The 21,175-nt window shown below is 40.1% G+C and overlaps 1 protein-coding gene across 1 annotated transcript in view; it reads left to right on the top strand.

The window, feature by feature from the left end:
- SCAPER (S-phase cyclin A associated protein in the ER) overlaps positions 1-21,175 on the top strand; it is a 322,094-nt gene that overhangs the window by 279,929 nt on the left and 20,990 nt on the right. Inside the window, exons 29-30 of the mRNA XM_080929740.1 lie at positions 9,530-9,764; positions 16,269-16,418. Coding sequence (XP_080785866.1) covers positions 9,530-9,764; positions 16,269-16,418 — 385 coding nt within the window. The remainder of the gene's footprint in view (positions 1-9,529; positions 9,765-16,268; positions 16,419-21,175) is intronic.

Raw genomic sequence — 21,175 nt, 5'->3', positions numbered from 1 at the left:
ATAATGTTAACATGTATATTTATTTTAATTTTCTCATTTAAATATATGGAAATCAGGACTCTTGTCCTTTGTGTATCATCATGATCTTATCCAGTGGCACTCACTGAGAGCATCTGCTATATGCCAGATGTTATGTTGGGTACTAACAACATTGACCTTGAGGAGCCCAGCGTCTAGTGTGGAGTCAGACATACAAACTAATAGCTACAGTCAAAGAGACTGTGCACAGAAGAAAGAAAGCACACTACTTCAGTAGACTAAAGTCTGGAGTTTTTATTAAGGCAGGGTGGCCCGAAACTCCTTATGTAAAACAGGCTGACCTTGATCTCCTATGTATTGGCCTGCCTCTGCCTCCTCAGTGCTGAGATTTAAGAAGTGCACCACCTCACCCTGTCAGCAGGCTGAATTTTAAAGTATGCTGGCCAAGTAGGAGGGAAATGCAGTTTATAGAGAAGCAGGCAGTATTACACCTTTAGACCACCCAATAACTGAGGATGTTCTCTGCCAAATAGCAGGGAAACTAACCCTCAAACAGCACACAAGTGGGTGCTACTCTAGCTTTCCTGTCCCTCTGTGGAACAGTTCTGAGGTGGGCTCACCACTACCTCACAGGGTTTCCAGCAATAGCCTAGTCACTAATAATTTTTTTCAACTTTATACCTGCCCTACTTTCTCACATACAAAAGAAAAAATACATTTACACCCATATCCTGTTTAAAGATCTGCTTTGGGGGTAGCCCAAGCCAAAAATACATGAATATTTAAAACTATATAGTGTTTTATGTTCAGTTTGATGTCCCTGTGACCATGGAGAATAAAGGACCATTAATTGAGCTCCTTAAATGTTAGCTGTAAGGCTCAGAGGAAAACAGAGATCCACTGCCACTGAATTGTTTGGGCAGGATCAGGTTTCTGTTGGACAGTGAGCACTGCTCAAAAGTGTAGACATGGCCTCTAGATCCACTGAAAATAGGGAAGACCAAAGGCAGTAAGGTGAGGTAGAGTAAATCAGATAGCAAGGGGCTTATTGATATGGGAGATGAGAAGAATCTAAATGAACCTTCAGGCTTCTGACTGGTCATTTTTGATTAGTAAATGACATAGTCTCCAAATTAGAGAAGATTAAGTAGTTGGTAGTGATTTATTCTTGATGGTTTCTAAGAATTTTTAATTTCCCCAATACAATTTTTTCATTCAACTTTAATGACTTAGCAAATTTCTCATAGCAGGACTTACTGCAAAAGCAGATTGTTTGGGGCATAAAAATAGGTCCAGGTGGTTTTATAATTTGACTTACCTGGGAAATTCTAGTAGAGTTTGTGTTGAGATAAAATAGCAGCTCCTGTCCAGACAGACCACACCAGGCCAATGTAGTTCCATGTGGGAGAGGTTTGTTCGGAGCAATAGAGACAAAGGGGGAAAGAGAGAGGAAGGAGAAAAAGGGGTGACCGTCAGGAATGGTCTGCTTTTTATTTAAACTGTGGTGTAACCACTCACAGGTAAAGGTGGGAGCTAAACCAAATGACACTGGGAATGTATGGCCATTGCCATGGCAACAGATGTGCTGGGTCCCTGTTGCCTGTGGGTTACATCGCCACTGGGTTCAGAGGTAAAAGCCAGTTCCTGATACCAGCAGTTTGTGTAATCTGCTATTCAAAATGAGGAAAAAATGGTCCCTACTTACTCTTGTCATTGTTCAGCCTCCCAGCATTCCCTAAACACTAAGGACCAGGGCAGTGCGCACTCTACCAGTCAAAGTCACTCACATCTCCTGCTTCAGGCCATCTGTGCTGTCCCCGTCTTCAAGGAAAGCCTATTCTAAACTATGAACTGTAGTGACCCGGTCAAGCATTTTGTTACATAAGTTAAAATTTCTGTGCTAGCTCACAGCCCATTCTAAGAAGTAGGACCTGTGGTTTTGTTTTATTCTAAGAATTCACAGAAAGCCTGTTTTGGCTACCAGAAACTAGCTAAAACCAGAAAGTCAAGGAAAGCTTGTTCTTAGAGCCCTTTTGTTGGTAACCAGAATAAAAGACAAAGAAGAGCCACAGTGGCCTCTAAAAATTGCCTCTCAAGCTGGCAGAGCCTGAGATAATTAAGCAAACTAATTGCTAGTGCTGAGGCTCTGAGTAAACACTCTGAGCCAAGCCTTTGTGATGGAGGCTGAGCAGGTCCACTGTGCACTTCTCTTCTATTGTGCCCTTAATCTTCTCATTTTTACCTAGGTGTTCTGAAAGACATTTAGAGGGTCAGAATCTGTGCTGTTAATCTGTGCTTCAGTACAGGCGAAGAAATCACTGCCCCAAGATTTCTAACCAGGCTTTGTTTTGAACAATAAACTTGCCTTTATTTAAGTAAAAAGTGAAAATGTGATAAAAGAATTGGTTTTAGTTTAGGATTACTACAGAATTTTAAAATGAAAATTGGACACAAACAACAATTCTTACTCACTTAAACAAATCTGAATTATTTATAGTAGGATTTTTTAGAAATGCTTTGGTTTTGGCTTTTGTTTATTCATTTTCCAGTCCTGGTCTTACAGAAAGTTTTTTTAAAAAAAGATAGTTTTAGGTTTTGAGCGGCATCCTGATCCGTAATCAGCTGAGCTCAGCCTGTTCTGAGATGTGGGCTCCTCGGCAGCACTAAGAGGATCAGAAAGTAATGAGTGTTTATAAGTCACCGTCAACACAGGCGTTTGTTTCATTTACTCCGCAGTGACTTACCTATTCATAGCGCTGCTTGCAATCATGCAAGAGCAACAGAGGAGCAAGAAGCAGTGGGGCCAACACTAAGATAAACAAATATATATATTAATATTATAATCCTTCCAAACCTTTCAACGCTGAAGGGAAAGAAGAGCTTGTAAGAAATGGTTGATAAGAATTGGCTAGAGTCAACATCTGACTCCTAAAATCATATAAAAAAAATTTTTTTTGTTATGTGTATATATGTTTTCTATTTCCATATCCAAACTTTACTAACAAAATAAGTTGTAGCCAAATAACATTTGGAAGCCAATGTCATAAAAATATCAGAATGATTTACAATTTAGCCCACTAATCATGTGAATATAAACGAGTGCTTCTCAAGTGTTTAAGGACGCTTCCAAACCGTTTCTTCAAACAAAGGTAAACTTTGAGTTCTGCCTCCCTATCTACCCATTCAATCATTGACAAATATTTATGCAGCACTTGCTCTACGCCAGGTCCTATGTTAGACTTGGGAGGAAGCAGAAATGATTCAAGACTCAGATTATGTCCTCAAGAACCTGGTAAGTTAGGAGGAAAAAGAAGGTGCAGATACAAATATCCATGATAAAAGACAATGGGAGGGGTTAGAATTACAACATATGCAAGTGCTCAGGAGGCTGCCGGGCACATGTAAATGGTTAATAAATGGTGGCCACTATCATCGGTATCAGTAGAAGGCAGAAGGGGAAGAGGTTGCTCAGAGCTTATAAGGATTAGATATTTTCTAGAGTAGCTAAAATTTCGTCCAGGACCTAAAAAAATGGAAATGGTAATATGTAGAGTTCAGGAAAAGATAGACAAAAAAAATATAACATAAACAAAGACATAAAAGTAGAAAAAATAATGTGTATGTATTTCCTATATGAACTCCCCTGGATGACAAGGTTAAACTGTAAAAATATAAATTATTTTATATCTTATGGTGGCAGTAGTGTCATTAATAGCCTTTGAGCAGAAACATGGCTGGCTAAAAATCGTATTTTGAAGCATTAACAAGTACTGTATGAGTGATATATTAGAGAGAAGGAAGGAAGTAGATCTGGCTATTAGTAATATCTAAAACAAAAGACAAAAGGGAAAGAAGTGTGTGTGGGTTTTCGGGCCTCAGGCATCCAGCTCCAGACCTGTCATCACTGATCATTTCTCTGCATGCGATCTACCACCATACTCTGTTGACTGAAGAGAGCCTTAAAATCACTCGGTCTTCCAATAAGGTTTTGATCTTTTCAGTGACCTTGCCATTTTCTATTAGAATAGACTTACTACTTACTACAGAGCCAGTGCTGCCACTGATGGGTCTCTGAGGCTTACATAGTGTCCCCTCACACCAGGCTGCTGCCCGTGCTTGTCCTGCTTGTACCTCAGTGACATACAAACCGTTCAGACCCTAACTTTCTCCCCAAATGCCTGTGGTCTCACATTTTCTTTTGCTTTTTTTCTCCCGATCCAGTTACTATGGTAGTGTAACAAATTACACACAGTTTAGTAGCTTAAGACACTCTACACTCAGATGTGGTAGGTCAGGAATTCTGTCAAGGTACAGAGGAGGATGAGTTATCTTTGTTGTTCAGTGTATAGGCCCATGGGAAACTCAAAAACTAGAGGCCATCCGAGTTCTTACTCACCTATCTGTCAGAGAAGGCTTCTCTGGGGTAATGAAATTGTCTCTTCCAAGGAGCCAACCATAAAAAGATCCTAGGGAAGAATATTCTAGTTGAAAAGAATGGCAAGATCCTGCCTGAGTTGCTGTGTTCCAGAAACAAAACTAGTGGGTGTTGAATTTGATGAAAAAGAAAGTGATAGGAAATTAAGTACCAGGGGATGAGGGAAGACAAACATTAGAAATTTGAATTTTATTCTAAGCTTGATGGGAAGCCAGTTGAAGGCTTTTAAACAGAAAAGTGACTTTAAAAGTCAAGAATAAAAGCATTTGTTTACTCCATGAAGAAGGGATTAAAAAATTGAGAATGGGAACCAGGAAGATGTGTGAGAAAGGGCTGTGGTCATCATAGTGCCTCAGGACCTCCCATCACCCAAGTTACTCATCCTTTGCTATGGCAAAGCCTCTGCTGCCCAACTAGAAATCAGAAAGATAAAACAAAACCTATGCATCAGCACAGGACCCTTTGCTGTTTTCAATATGAAAATTTGAAACTAGGGAGTGTCTTAAATGAGAAGCATATTGCACAACATCCCTGGTCTGCACTTCCAAGATGTGGGCTAATCCAGTCAGTCATCCTGTGCTGCCTCCTCACCCTGCAGGAATCTCCTTCCCCTTCCAGTCACTTCATTTCCCTAGGCCTTGCTGGGCCTCTTGTTCTTTTCTCCTCTTCCTGGGCTTAGCCAAAGCCCAGCCACTACATGAAGAAGCTCAGATGCAGGGACTCTTCACCAGTAAGCCCTCAGCTGGCACCAGGCAGCTGGCATTAAGCACAGATGTGAAGATGCTGGGCTGTGGGCTTTGGCGAGGTCTGAGTACGCTCTTGAAGCTGGAAATAGTAAGAAAATATTCCTTCTGCCCTGCAGCCTTCTGAGGGAACACAAATTATGTGACACTTTGACTTTAGCACAATTATTATTACTTCAGTTTCTTACCTCCAAGACAATAAAATACCACATTCATATTGTTTGGAGCCACTAGATTGTGTCAGTTTGTTCTAGCAGTAATGGGGAGCTGATAGACCCACCATTATTGGACTACAGCCTTCTCCAGTTTAGGGGCCAGGTCTCCCTTGCCTTTTAGTTCTTGGCATTCATTTTATTGGAGCAGGAGCACTTTGACTTTTGATCAGAGTACCTAAGAGAGTATCATTCCTTTTGTGCTCACACAAAGCCTGGGATATGATAATGTCACTAGATTAAGATTGACTTTCTTGGAATATTTCAAGATTTAAGAGCCAAAAACTGGAATTCTGCTGAAAAATAACTCACTTCTTTTTGTGCAGTGAAGTTCTCATCCATCACTGAGCCATGCAGATTTAGTCCACTCCACACCAACACTGTGCAAACTGTTAAGTTTTATGTTTTGGGGCTAAAATGAAAGTTTCACAAGATGCCTCAGAGATTCAAGAAGTAAACAAAATCCCCAAAGCTGTGAGAATAGTCTGGATGGTCACCAGCCCTATAGCATGCTGGAAGCCAGGAAGATGAACATAATCAAACTAGGAACAAATGAGGAAGAAGGGGTTCTAGAAGTTAGAACTGCACACACGCGTGCATACACACACACACTGCTGTGTTAGGCTAGCTGTGTAGCTGAGGCTAGCCATGTAGTGGATGGCCCATAGTTCATGCCCACGCAAACTGCTGTGTTTTTACCTAACTATATGCTCCTATAAAGCAGGTTTGGATCTCAGATGCTGCAAGACAATAAAGGCCCATTTAGACCTATTCTCACTCAACTCTATTGTTAGTGAATTCAGATTAAGTATTTCACTAAAATCTCTAGTCCTGTAATCTAAATTTAAAAACTTAAAATCTAGTAAAAATTTAAAAGTTTTTAAATTTTAAAGTGTGCTGTACAGAACTTCACATCTGATTTTTATTAACTTTTGAGAATTGCTTGCAATATACTTTGATCATATTCTTTCCTCAATTCCTCCCAGAGCCATTCCCATTTTTCTGCCCCCCTACCCCCACAACACACAATGTGTGTCCTTAGTTTTCTTAATAACATAATTATTTTTTAAGAAAAACTTTATAGTACATGCCTAATAATGTATAAAGACTTAGACTATAAACATTTGGAATTAAAGAAACTAGATAACTTACAGTTAAGACGAAACAGGAGCCTGCTGATGGACAAATTATCTGTATTTTAAGCTGAATCAGAAGTAAACATTGAACCAGTCAGGTGACTAAGCAGGTAGAGGCACTTACCTGAGTTTGATCCACAAAACACTTGCATGTTGTCATCTGATCTGCACATGTGTTATACTGTACATACACATGTACACACACACATGATTGATTGATTGATTGATTGATTGATTGATTTTAAAAATGTTAGAATAAATATTTCCCCAGCATCCCTTCAGGTTTGCATTAGTCCATAAAAGTCAAGAGCCATACTTGACTTCACAGCCTTTTTATAGTCCATGAGCTCACTTTTAAGGGAAATATACTTTTCCATAAAGCAGTATTATATGTGTTTTTGAACCGTTTCTACATCTCAGTCCCTGAATGCTTGGTTAATTTTCCTCAACCAACACTTTTATTTCCTTAGGAGAATATTCACTAAAGATAGAAGCTGTGTTGTTTCATTAGCTGTCAAATCAGCCCTTGCCCATAATGGTGAGAGAGATGCACTGTGTTGAGGACTTCTTTGATATTTTTGTTTGGTTTTTTTTTTGTTTTGTTTTGTTTTTCTTTTTCTTTTTTTTTTTTTTTTTTTTTTTTTTTTTGTTTGTTTAACTGGCTGGTGTTTTGCATTTATTCTTCAGAAGAAAAAAAATAATGAATTCATGTCATTTTGTAATTGCTAAGAAGGTTTGACAGTTTTTTAGCAATGAAGCTATACTCCTAAGTATCTGTTTTACAATATGCTAATAACCTGTTGAAAATAGCAGTCACAATAAGGAGAAATCAGATTTATATTCAAAAATAGTAAAACTCTGGTCTCCAGAGTCATGTATCCTTGGAGTTCTGAAAGTAGATTAGGAATTGGTTTTAGGGAGGACTGCCTTCTGACTTCTGTTTGACCAGGCAGTCAGTTGTACCCAAACATGGATCTCTTTTCAGAACTTACATATAGGATAAATTAGTATCTTTTTATGTCTGTAGTTAGGGTCTCACCCCTAATTCTTTTTACTTTGATGGCACTATGGACCAACTAATATTCACTAACAAGCTTTATAAAAAGTGCTCTAAATATGCCTGCAATCGAAGTCCTTTTTAAAATTTGAGTCTTTATTAAGTAGCATACTACAGAATATCTCCTTATGATGACACAAAACTATTATGTTTAACAATATTCCGTGAGTTGCAAATTCCGACTAATGAAAAGGCAGAGAAAATACAAAATCACATCCTGTTCTTTGTAGATGCTTTGGTCCTTGGCCAGAGCATACGTAATAAGGCTGCATGGTGCACCTGTGTCTGCTGTTTAAGAAGCTCACGTGACCTACTTTAAGTTGTAGTTTTTAACCTTGTGCATGAGAGCTGTCCTTGCCTACCAACTATGAGAAGACTTCACATAGGTAATATATTCCAGGAGAAGAGCGCAGGAGCACAGGCCTGTGTCATGGTTTGTAGATGTGCTCTGAGCAATGCCTGAAACAATAATCTGAGGCATAAACGATGACTAGGGCTTCAATAAACCTACTGCAATGCAATACCAAGTTAAAACCAATAAAATTATTTCTTTAGACAAGAAATTCACTAGCCAGCCCTCCCAGTTCTTACTTAATTAGTGATATCTTCTGAATGTTTGGGGCAAGATAATGAGATCTTAGATAGATTGTAAGTGTCTCTCCCTTCTACATTCTGGCCTGAAGGGGTGACAACTGATAAAGGAAAACCTGTTAATGTTAGGAGCCTGGGAAGGGTGTCATTGCATGGTAGTGGGGTGACAAGGGCACTTCTGCTGAGAGCCATACAGATGATAGTGTAGGAAGGAAAGACATTGAGCAGAGCCTTACAACTTCCCAGAGAAAAAGCCAAGTCTCATTTAAAAAAAAAAAAAAAAAAAAAAAGGCAGAAACTGACCCTCTTGGAACGGCACCAAGGAACATGAGGGTTTGTCTCTGCTGTGGCTAGAGCTCCTGTCTGTTGCGTCTCCAAAACTCCCATCTTCTCGGAGCCAGTAAAGGGAAAGTGAGAGAAGTGACAAAAGTGGTCCTCTGCAGCCTGCTCACTCTGAGTGTGACATGTGCTGAACAAGTAAGGGAATAATGTGTACAGTTTAAGCTTAGATCTAGACACCTTGTGCTAGAGTAAATAAGGAGGGACTCCATCAAGCAAGCTAGCCGTGAGGTAAGGAGGGTGTCTCTGCAGACAGTAATCTTCGTTGTCTCTTCCTGGAAGCCAGGGATGCGGTGATGAATGAGCACTTGGCAGAAGTATCTGCTTTGACTGTGTGCTCCTGGTCCTCCCTGCTTTGTATGCCTTAGTTCAGGAATCAGACAGATTTAGCAAAACCTTGCTGGCTCACTGTTGGCTTTAAGAATTCATTTACCACGGAACTGCCTCTTCTGTTTCATCAATAAACATACCTCAGTGACTGAATCTGATTGTTTGGGGACATGGCCTTATATATCCGTTAATACTGTTTTAATCTAGAACAGTGCCTACACAAGCAGTTGAAGCATCTCCCTTCAGTGTACAGATATGCTGTGGGTTTTTAAGGTCTGTTTTTCTTGTAGCCTCTTCACCTGAGAAGATCCCTTCTGAAGAACCAGAGAGGAAAACTATAGTGTTTGGATCTCTGAGTACACAAAGCTCTTACAGACTCTCTGCAGTTTGTCTAGATGTAGGCACTAGAGATAGTGGAGTATCCTGGGCTGCCAAGTGAAGAGAAGGCAGTAACGGCCTTAGCACCAACTGCATGGTACTCAGTTACCGCTCCTGCGCAGGCTGATTGATCTCCCAGGGGAAGGAAGGGAAGCCACAGTGCACTTAGTGGGGAGGGCTACATTTGTTTCTGGAGGTCTCTTGTTACCTTATTACACAACTCATAGGGTTTGCTTTTAATGGTCTGCTTGGTGTGTTCCATTTAACCTATAAAAATCCTAACATCCTTTAACTAGATTTTTCTCAAAGAGTTGTGCTTTCTCTCTCAGGTCTTACAGCATATTTGACAATAATCACCAGGATCCCACAGGGCTGACAGCTGCTCTTCAGGCCACAGACTTGGCTGGAGTTCTACACATGCTCTACTGTATCCTCTTCCATGGCACCATCTCAGATGCCGGCACTAGTCCCAAGGAGAGTTACACCCAGAACACCATCCAAGTAGCCATTCAGAGTTTACGCTTCTTCAACAGCTTTGCGGTTCTTGATTTGTCTGCTTTTCAGGTACTAAAACCTTGGTTCAGGTTGGTTTTAAAACCAACAAAAAGTTTGTGTGTGTATACCCTTGTGTATGTGTGTGTGTGTGTGTGTGTGTGTGTAGACTAGAGGTGGATGCTGGGTATTCTCCTCTATTGCTCTCCATCTCCCCCTGCTCCCTCCCCAGTCAGGGTCTCGCTGTGTAGTCTTAGCTGAGACTCCTACAAAGACCAGTCAGCCTCACACTTACAGAGCTCTACCTGCCTGTGCCTCTGGAGTACAGGGATTGAAGATGTGTGCCACAATGCCTGGCTCACTGAGCCTGGGGCTCGCCATTCATGATAGACTTGCTAGCAGGCAAGCCTCTTAACCCTTGCCCTCTGCACTAGGGTTAAGGCACTCAAAGGCAGGCCAAGCTTCTTATGCAGGTGCTAGGAAGCTAAGATGAAGTCCTCATTCCTGCACACCAATTATTTTATTTGCTGAGATATCTTCCCCAGTTCCCCCAAATTCACCTTTTTAAAAACGTTTTTAAAAGATGTATTTATTTCCATTTGTATGTTTTCCCTTCCTGTGTGTTTATGCACCACATGTGTGCTTGGTGCCGGCAGAAGCCAGAAGAGGGTGTCAGATCTCTGGAATTGGAGTTCTAGAAAATTGTTAGCCACCATTTGGGTGCAAGGAATTAAGCATGGGTCCTCTAGAAGAACAACTAGTGTTTCCAACTACTGAGCCATCTCTCCAGTTTCCAAAAAGTTAATCTATTAATGTGTATATAATGGGAAGTTCTTCTCTGGAATTTGAGATCCTAGATTACAGTAAGTAGAATTATAAAGTGCATATGCCACTTTTAAGCTGCTTTGTAGAGTTATGTGATTTCTCTTCACGTTAAATGTTAAATGTGCTTTCTCATTTATTCTCATAGCTTTATAAAAATGTTATTGTACCCATTTTACAGATGGAGAAGATGGCAAATAAATAATTTGCCTAAGGTCCTATTTAGCAGAAACAAAACTAGTCACCCATGACTCCCCAGTCCTTAAATTTAACCTATGCCACACTGCCACTTATAAATCTTCTGTCTTAAGTTCTTTAGATAAAGATATTATCATCCCATCAATGTTTAAATATTTACAAAATTAAGTTTCTTACAGAAATAGAACCAAAATTGTTTGTTTTGATTGGTATAACTCTAAGGATGATTTAACTGATTTGTGTCCCAAGTAAAGTGCATTAATATATAACTGTACAAACCCCTATAATTTAAGTTTTTATAGAGAAAGAAAATGGCTTTCTGCTATAATACTACAATGTCAGCTTAAAAACAGACTTTTTTAAAGTAGGAAATTTAATTTTCAAAAACACTGAACCTGTTATAGAGCAAGCCCCAAGGAATAGAGTTTCCCTGTCCGTTTATTAACTGTCGAGTGATTTCATTAAAAGGGGAACAAACTTGGCAGATGATGAACCTATAATTTAGATGAATTACTTACTAAGAGGAAAGGGCTTTAGAGCTGTATTATGTGGAGACAGCGGTTGCCACTGTCCTCAGATGACACACTTCTGCTGTGAAACTGATGACACTCGTTCAGCTAATTAATGGCTTCTTAGGATTCTGTTCAGAAAGGAAGTTAGTGAGCTGTATCATTGGAGCTTATTTTTTTAACTTTGTAGTTACTTTATCACAAGGACAGAAGTCCCTCCTTTAGCATTAGTGTGTTTCTGTTTCCAAAGCAGTTGAAGTTGCCTTTGCCATGATCTGCAGTCTTCACAGTTGGAGTAGTTTACAGGCACATCTAGTGAGAGATGTCTGCTCCAGAAAATGTCAACGAGTCTTACTTCTGGTTGCATATGACATTTATTTGTTTATCAGAGGACCTCAGAATATAGAGTTCAGTAGTCTTCCCATCAAATGATTTTCCTGTTCATAGATTATGAAAAAGTACATACTGAAACCAGATATTTTTATGCATTTAAAAGCAAATGTTTAAACTTAATGGAGTAAGTAATAGCAGCATGATCAATTTTACTGTGATCTCAGACTCTGTGAGTTCTGGAATCCTATCGGGCTCTTCATATCTCATGAGGATGCCTCGGCTCTATTACATGATGACAAGACTTCAGCCAAGAGACTCAGAAGGGTAAAGGAAAAGGGAGGGTAAGTGTGCCTTGTAGGAAATGAAACTATCCAGAGCTTTCTTCATTCACAGTTGATGCCTGGGATAGCTCTAAGACTGTTTGTGTATGACCATTGGCCAGAGTATCTATATATAACCTATCTGTATAATTCAGGCTTCTCAAATGCTTATGATGTCAGAGTCCTGAGGGGAAGATCCTAAGAGGAAGCATCTGGGAAGCAAGTGTTCTAAAAGAACTGGACAGCAGCTACATGGCTTTTACAATCTAGTTTCAAAAGTCATACACCTGTGTATACCTTAGCTCTTGGAAACTGAGGCAGGACTACAGCAAAGCGAAGACGGCCTGGATCACACTGTTAGGCCCTGACTCAAGAGTACCATTAGGGGGACTCAGCAGTTAAAATCGCTGGCTCTTCCTGCAGAGGACTCAAGCTTAGTTCGCAGCACCGTCATGAAGTTGACAGCCACATGCAAGTTCAGTTCCGGGAGATCACATGGCCTTTTCTGACCTCGGTAGCCACCAGGCATGCATTTGGTGTACATATATGCGTAAATTGCAAGTACTCAGTATACACATAAATATATCTTTTTAAAAATAACAATAATAATCATTTTTAAAGCCGAGTATGGTTGGAAAGGAAGAGGGGGAAGCAAGATGAGAGCAGTTCAGGACCTCAGTTACATAATAAGCTAGGGGCGAGCCAAAACTACATAAGACCCTGTCCCAAAAAAATAGCAGCAGCAGCAACAAAAAACACACACATACACATATACACACATACACACATACACACACACACATACACACATACACACATATACACACACACACACATATACACACACATACACACACACATACACACATACACACATACACACACATACACATATACACACATACACACATACACACACATACACACATATACACACACATACACATACACACACACATACACATACACACATATACACACACATACACACACACATACACACATATACACACACATACACACACACATACACACACATACACACATATACATACACATACACACACACATACACACACATACACACATATACATACACATACACATACACACACATACACATACACACATACACACACACATATACACACACATACACACACATATACACACATACACACACATACACACACATACACACATACATACACACACATACACACATACATACACACACATACACACATACACACATATACACACACATACACACATACATACACACATACACACATACATACACACATACACACATACATACACACACATACACACATACATACACACATACATACACACACATACACACATACACACACACATACACACATATACACACACATACACACATACATACACACATACACACATACATACACACACATACACACACACATACTAGTTGAATCACTCATAAGCCTCCCAGATTGAAAGAGAGACATAGGGAAGAATACTTGAGGGCATTTATGAGCTGCACCACTGTTTAACAAGCTCTATGACACATCTGTCACACAGACACCACTGATGATCAAATATACAATATTCAAATGAATATAAAGGTGTCTACACTATATAGCAGTGAGTGAATTTGGGAAGTAAATAGTATTTTCATAATAGATATGATCAGAAAAACTCATGTTCTAGTTCATAGAATTGGCCCCATGCCAAAGGTCAGATTTCATTAGGGATGGGGAGACATTTCCAGAGGAGTGAAGGAAATGTACATTCAGCATGGACCTGACTTGAGAAAATGTGAAGGTGACCACAAAAGGCTAGAAGAAACTAAAGACAAAACTGAGCTGAGACAGGTGACCTAAGCTACTAAAGAATGAGACAGGATGACATGAGGAGCATGTTGGTCCCTGTCACACCTCTAGGTATCACAGGAATTCAGAGGGCTCATCAGACCCTGATCTGTACCACCACCATAAAGTGTATGGCCTTGGACAAGCCATCTGAGCGTGTAAGATTCAGTGCCTTCATCTAAAGCAAATTAGAAACATCTACCTCACAAACAGAAAAGTAAGTAAGGTTATGTAATGGTGTCATGCTGGTCAGGATGTACTAGGCCCCAGACAAATGAACTGACACTCTCTAGTCTCTGGGTCTTAGCAACCCACTTGCTGGACATTTCCGTGGACACTATTGATGAGTTCCTTTCTGTATGGCTTGTGAAGTTAAACTGTCTGCTTAGTGTCCTGGGAAATGTTAAATCAGAAGGCACCAAGTGTAGCATTCATGTTTCTCTACTTTTCTTCAGAGCCACACATCTGTACACTTGTTTTGAGTGAAAATTTATCATATGACAACAAAAGGGTTTCCGTTAGAACGTTTTCATCATGTGCCAATAAGGCTGTTAAAATGTCTCCCCTCAGCGAAGACTGTGAATTTACTCTGAATTCATATTGGCACAAGTGGCCTGGAGGTCAACGATACTGTATATTGCATTGGCCATGACAGTTTTTGACAATTGAAGGTGGTCTCAAGAAACAAATCAATGTACTGACTTGGCAATTAATTCTGGCTAGAAAGGAAATATAGTTTCCTTGAAAAATTGGTTTGATTTTTATATTCAAACATACATGCCCTGTGACCTGCTCTTATCAGGGAAGGTTAAACAGAGGGCATTAGGTCACCGAATGCTGGACGAGACTAATTAAATAAGGGCTGGACTGAGAAGGTGTCAAGACTTGATTTAAAGGAGCAAAGCCCTCTTGAAGTGTCTGGGGCTTAAAAAATACTTGGAGTGGGGGTTGTCTTGGGGCAGTAGAACTGTGCTGGGAGACACTGAAAGTCAGCAGTCATAGGCTAGAGTGGTACCCACCTGCAGGGATGGCTCACTCAAGCTAGACAGTGAAGTAACTGAGATTCCCAAGCTACAGTCATCTGACCTGATTTCAAACTCAACAAGACCTCAAATAGAGCTCAATTTAAAACAGTGTTTCCCACAGGCCGGCAGCAGCGCTTCATTCCAGTGTGGGCTGCAGTGTATTCTGTGGGCTTCGCCTCTCCCCTTTGCCCTCCTGTCGCTCTGTCTGCTTGACATGTTTATTAAATAGAAGCTTCAGGCTGCACAGGCAGACTCAGATTCTCCTCCCAAGTCGCCCGCCACTGACAGCCCATAGCCTGTCTGGAGAAAAGATCCCAGAAGCCTCATAGCTGAAGGGCTCCCTAGTTTGAGGAAAGATTTTTTGGTTTGGTTTGGTTTTTCAAATTCTTTTGGTAGCCTTTGTTTTCAAGCACTATTTATTTGAATAATAATTAATTCTTATTTAGATTTCTTTTCTGTTTAAAGATAAGTAAATAATTTCAAGTGTGTATTTATCTCTATGTATAATGGTGGGGAACACAGCTCAGTGATGGAGGGTTTTTGTTATGTCCAAGGCCCTGGGTACAATCCCCGGAGCCTACAAAACACTGATGTGTCTTAGCTGTGTACAAGAGAAAAAAAGACATTAGAAATTAGTTCACACAGTACATTCACAGATGAAATTTAATATTTATGCTTCTACATATTTTCTGCAATAAGAATTCTTATCTAATGAGAACATGTGAGTTATTAAGCACAGAATAAATAACTGCTTTTGGTAGAGTGTGTTTTGAATATATGTGTTGTGGGCATTTGTTCTGCTCTATTTACAGTCCTTCAGGTTAAATATTGCATTTATTTTGATCATTTATTAGATTAAGAACCCCTGAACTAATTGCTGCCCAGAGTATAAAAGTCAGGTTCTTGACATTTTTATAGATTTTTTGTTCATATTGCTTCATTTGGGCTTTTTAAAATTTGTCTTTTGTTTGTATATTTTGGTTTCCATTTGGGGGTTATATGTGTTTCTTGTTTGTTTTTGTTTTTAAAAGAAAGAAAGCCTGGGGACATGGGTAGGAAGAATCCAGTACAGTTTAGAAAGAGTAAAAGGATATGGTATATGAAAATTCAATAAAAATTAATGTAGAAACTTGATAAAATAAATTAAGCTCCAGGTTCATGCAAATTTACTTGCAAACATCTGACGGTTAAGGCTGTTTGAAAGTTAGGAACCTCTATAACTTGTACCATTAGTTCCTTTTCCACATCATTTTTCTAAGAACAGGAACTCTGTTTATATGCATGCTACTTACAAGTGTTGAAAGAAAGAAAAGAAGGGAGGGAGGGAGGGAGGGAGGGAGGAAGGAAGGAAGGAAGGAAGGAAGGAAGGAAGGAAGGAAGGAAGGAAGGAGTGTAATGTTCCTCTAGCCACACTGCCAAGAGTGTGCAGAGCCTGGACTTGCTGTATGACGCACGGCCCCAGCTCTCCCTGGGATGGGAGTTTTAACTGCTCCTTCTCTGTCAGTCTATTGTAGGGGCAGAGGGCTTGTCCCTGGCATTCCGGCACATGGCTAGTTCCTTGCTGGGCCACTGCAGCCAAGTCTCCTGTGAAAGCCTCCTCCATGAGGTCATCGTCTGTGTGGGCTACTTCACTGTCAACCACCCAGATAACCAGGTAAGCGCCTTTAGGAGGTACCTCAGATTACTCCCAGCACTGAGAGTGTGAGGTATTGGAGTGAGAAAAGACAGGCTAGCCTGCTGGAACCCATCTGTCCTGTATAAAGGCCTTTAACTAGCATCCCAGGATATGTTGCTGGTTTTATCTCTAAAAGGATATTTGATCTATACCAGATAACACAAGGACCTCCTCTTAAAGCTATAAAGGTAAGATATTTTAGTAAAATATTCTTAAAGTACACAGAATCATCTATTCTCTCCTATACTGCCAGCGTCTACTCCCATACTATATGAACGCAAAGACTCTTGCTAGGATAAGGAAGCATCAGCACCTCTTGGCTCAGATCATTTAGCAGACATATAAATCTATCCTTGGCCTTGCTCTGTCTGGATGTTCAGAGGCTTCCAGATAGTTTGGGGCAGAAGCTAAGAAAGCAAGGTTCTGGCTTCTCCTGCTTGAGAGACAGGCATAATTCTGTTCATGGATACTTTATTTGGTTTCTGAATAGGGCTTCTTCTGTGAATGAATTCTCCTGCTTTATGAAGGTGGAATGTTTGTTATGGATTGGAAGATGAATTGCAAAGCACCATCTTTCTCATTACACTTTATTTTTTAAATAAATCATGGCACAACTAACACATCAAACTAATTCTAAACTACCTCATTTATATAGTTTTATCTAGAAAGTTGACTGTATAGATTATAGCTGAGAAAAATATCTAAACATTCCACACTAACTTTTACTCTAAGTTCACTAATTTTTTAAGCAAATCTAAAATAAATGTGACTATTAGATTTTTCAGCCAAGAGCACACTAGAGGAAGGCAGGAGAAGAGGTGAGTGTGCTGTCACAGCCAAGGACAAAGCAAGAAGTTGCACACCGAGAGCTGCCAGTGCATGTCAGGTGAGGAGGAAAGGATGAGAGAGAACAAGACAGGCTCAGAGCACCAGAGTCACAGACTTACAGATTTGTAAAACATTCAGCCCTTAGTAAATATGGGGGCAAAGTGGACCTCTGGTGCGTTCTCTATAAGGATAAGGAATGGCCAGTCCACTTTCAAAAAATTCTTGAGGTTAAAATGTAGAAGATCTAGGTGCTTAGAAGAACAATATACTTAATTTTTTCCCTTTTCCCAAACCCTGTTGCCAAGAGGCAGTTGCTTGTTGCCTCCCACTGTAAAGATACTCAGGAAACTCCTTCTCTCGCAAACAGCCAGGTCTTTGTCCTCTTTAAGGACTAGGCCCCTAAACTGATAAAATTCTTAAAAACTACTGTGGAAACAACTGGTGATGGGACTCTCCTGTGTGGATTTCTTTCCTTCGTGTGTGTCAACCTACTGAGTGGTTTTATCTCACTCTAAAGTATCTTCTCATGGTTATGGCCACAAAGCATTCCCTATTTGTTATGAAAAAGACACGGCAAATATAAAAAATAAAATGGAAGCCCTGTTGTTTCTGATCTCAGAATCTGAAATGGTCACTAACAGGTTTCTTTCCAGAGTCTTCTTAATGAACAGTTTGATGTAGCTGAAGTCATATTGCATGTGTATTCATAGCCTGCTTTCTGCATTTCATTTTATACCAGAATATCATTTTTAATGGCTTTACCATGTGTGGACATTCATAGTTTACCTAACAATTTCCTGTTTTATATGTAAGTGGTTTATGCTATATATCATGACAATCTGCTGCATTTGTAAAGACTGAACAGTTTGTGAGTGTGCCGTTTAGCAATTCTACACTAAGTGTGAGTGTGCAATTTCACACCAAGGGGTTTCATTCTTACAATACATTTCATGATGCTATGCTTTGAATCTGTTTGCATATATCAACTCTATTATAAGTTATAGAATTTAGACTTCTGTGGGGTTTCTGAGTTTCTGTACTGATGCTAGAACACACAGTAGTCCTCCACTTTAAAACCCTGTGCTAATTGGACTCACCAGAGTGAGCAGACTGGAACAGGGAAACATGTATTTAAAGGATAAGGAAAAGCAGCTGAAATGGGTAGAGAGAGCATGGGGGTAGGAGCAGAGCAGAGAAGGGTTAGGAGGGAGAGAAGTTGAGGAGTAAGAGGTGGTGGCAGTAGCCACTGCCCAATCAGGCTTGAGCTGGAAGAAGAAAAGGATGCAGTAAGCTTTGGAGGTCACTGTTGAGAGATGATGTCACTCAGAGAACAAAATTAGAAGAGTGAAAAATGCCAGACCTTGTATCTTGGTACCTTGCCTTCCTCCAGGGCAAGGTGCTAAACTGATATCTACTGAACCAGAGAAGGAGTTCCACTGAGACAGTTGTTGAAATGCAGCACAACTTTATGAGGAGAAAACAGAACATGTTAAAGTACAAAAGAAATTTAAAAACTAATAGAAAAGATTGTAAGAAGATTCTAAACAAAGATTTGTAGCAATGCAATTTCTAAGCACTACTTTGTCCTGTGGAGATCTTAGAACTGTTGTGACCAGGTGTTGTCTCTCACCTAGTCAGGACCACAGTGTGGTCAGTGCTAAGTTAAGTCCTGCCTCAGATAGTAGGTGGGAAATAGTGTCTAAGAGGCAAGTTAAGCCTCCTGAAATAGAGAAAAGCACTAGGAGCCTTAAGTCAGGAGTGTAACAGGTTCATCCGCTGGTCAAGTATGTGTATCTTGGACAGCAGTTCCTGCCCTCTGAATGCCAACAGGGGTTTCTGGGCATAATGTTTTGTCTCACTCAAGGAGACTCATAAGGACTTTAGGAAGTTATAAATAAGCCCAGACCACAACTTAGCAAGTAGAGGGCTTTTTAGCTCAGCTCTGCTTCCACCTTACCTATGTGATCTTAGATGAATCCTCTCCTTTAGGTTCAAGTGTCTGTGACTGTTGAAAAGTAGAGTAGTTCTGGAGAGCAGTGACATTTACACTGTGTGTGTGTGTGTGTGTACACATATGTGTCAGTGTATGCCTGTGTATGTTCTCCTGTGTGTTTGTGTATGTGTTCCACTGTGTGTGTGTGTGTGTGTGTGTGTGTGTGTGTGTGTGTGTGCGCACGTGCTCGAGTGATGCTAAAATGTTTCAGCTGCTAAATTGTTATGTATTTTTCACATGATTTTAAAAAAGATTGTACTAAGATATGCCTTGAGCTGGTGACATTAAAAGTCTGAGACTAGAACCATAGACAGACCAGCACCTGATTTCAGAGGGACTCTACACCTGAATCTGGTTTTCAGGTCCTCCTTGCTCTCCTCCAGATCCTGTCAGCACCAAACAGTGCAATAAGCTGCCTGCCCATTCTGTGGCAGCTTGTAATTTAAAGCTCACTATCTCCCGGCTTCCCCAGGGTGAACTAAGGAGGAGAACCGTTGACACACAGCAGACTTCTCTGGGTGACTTGTGAAGCTTTGCTGTGTCGTGCTTTCCTTTTAAAAGGAACTTGTTCCCTTTCCCACAAAAGCACCAATTTTCTAAGCGAACATTTGCTAAGGAGATACATACAGTAAGAGCAGCTATAAGCTCTCGCCCCTGGGTCCATGTCTGTGGAGCTTTTATCCTAGAAAGTCATCTGGGCAGCCCCACCTCACAGGCAGGCTCAGTGGTGGTGCCTCTTCTCACACACCCCTGTTCTCAGGGATCAGTGCAGCCTGCTGAGAGAAGTGATGGTTCTTAGTTCAGCTAAGTTTTCCATTACTTTCCAGAGAGGAGCCTCCATCTCCTCCTGGGGTAACAGCACTGTTTCTCTACAAGACAGGGGGTCCTGAAAATCTTGCTGCAGCCTAAGTCTGTTTGATTAGGTGACTGCTTTGCATAAAGGATTGGCCTTTTTTTTTTTACTTGCTGCCACTTAATCAATTAGCTAGAAGGGTTGAGCCCCATAATACCACAGATCACTTCAGAAGAGTAAGCCAGATAATAAAAAGTAATGCCCTGTCCGTGATGTCCAATCATCTGTTTCCTATAGGTTTACAGTGTCTAATTAAAATGATGTTTTAATTAAAAGTGTCTCTGTATTTTATATTTTCATGACTTTCTAAATTCTTTCCCATTTAATTATTATAATGAACATAATTAATATGTGCTGTCAGCTCCTCGCTTTATTTACATTATATTGGATAATTAAATTTGGTCTGATAATTAAATTAACTCAAATGAAAGATTGTATGACCACCTGAATATTACTGTCATGGGAATAAGCACCTTTGCATATTCATTTTGATTAGTGAAGGCCTCTCTCACCAGGAAAGGCCTGACAGAGTCCAGGTCCCAGCTTCAGTCTTAACAACAACTGTAAGCAAAGGTCACTTTGGCCCACCTTCCCATCCGCCTCTCTGTGGTGCCAGAAAGAAAGGTCAGAGCCTTATACTTTCTAACTCAGGACCCCTTTTTGTCCAAGAAATTGTTTCATGACCCAGAGTGGGCAAGTATATAAAGTAGGTATAGAAATTGAATGTTTACTGATAAAAATCATGAAGAAATTTATTTTAAAACAATCCTTAGACAATATAAGTTTACTATTTACTAAAAACTGAAGCAAATGCTGTACTAATTAGATGGGTGTGCCTATTTGTTTTTTATAAATAATTAAATATTGGCTGAATATTCAATACTGCAGATCATAGAGAATCTTCAGAAGTTTTCAGAGTTGACTGATATCTGTAAACATCAGTATTAAGGCCATCACTTCATATATATACTTAGTGCAAAATGGCAAAAGTCTGAGTGGTGGGAGTGTGCGCAGAAAGAGCACACCAACCGGTTGTTCAGTACCACAAAGCCAACTCTTAAA

The sequence above is a fragment of the Micromys minutus genome (genome assembly GCF_963924665.1).
Source record: "Micromys minutus genome assembly, chromosome: 16".
In the NCBI taxonomy this organism is placed as follows: domain Eukaryota; kingdom Metazoa; phylum Chordata; class Mammalia; order Rodentia; family Muridae; genus Micromys; species Micromys minutus.
The sequence above is the reverse complement of the archived record's forward strand: the minus strand, read 5'-3'. Positions and strand labels throughout refer to the sequence as shown.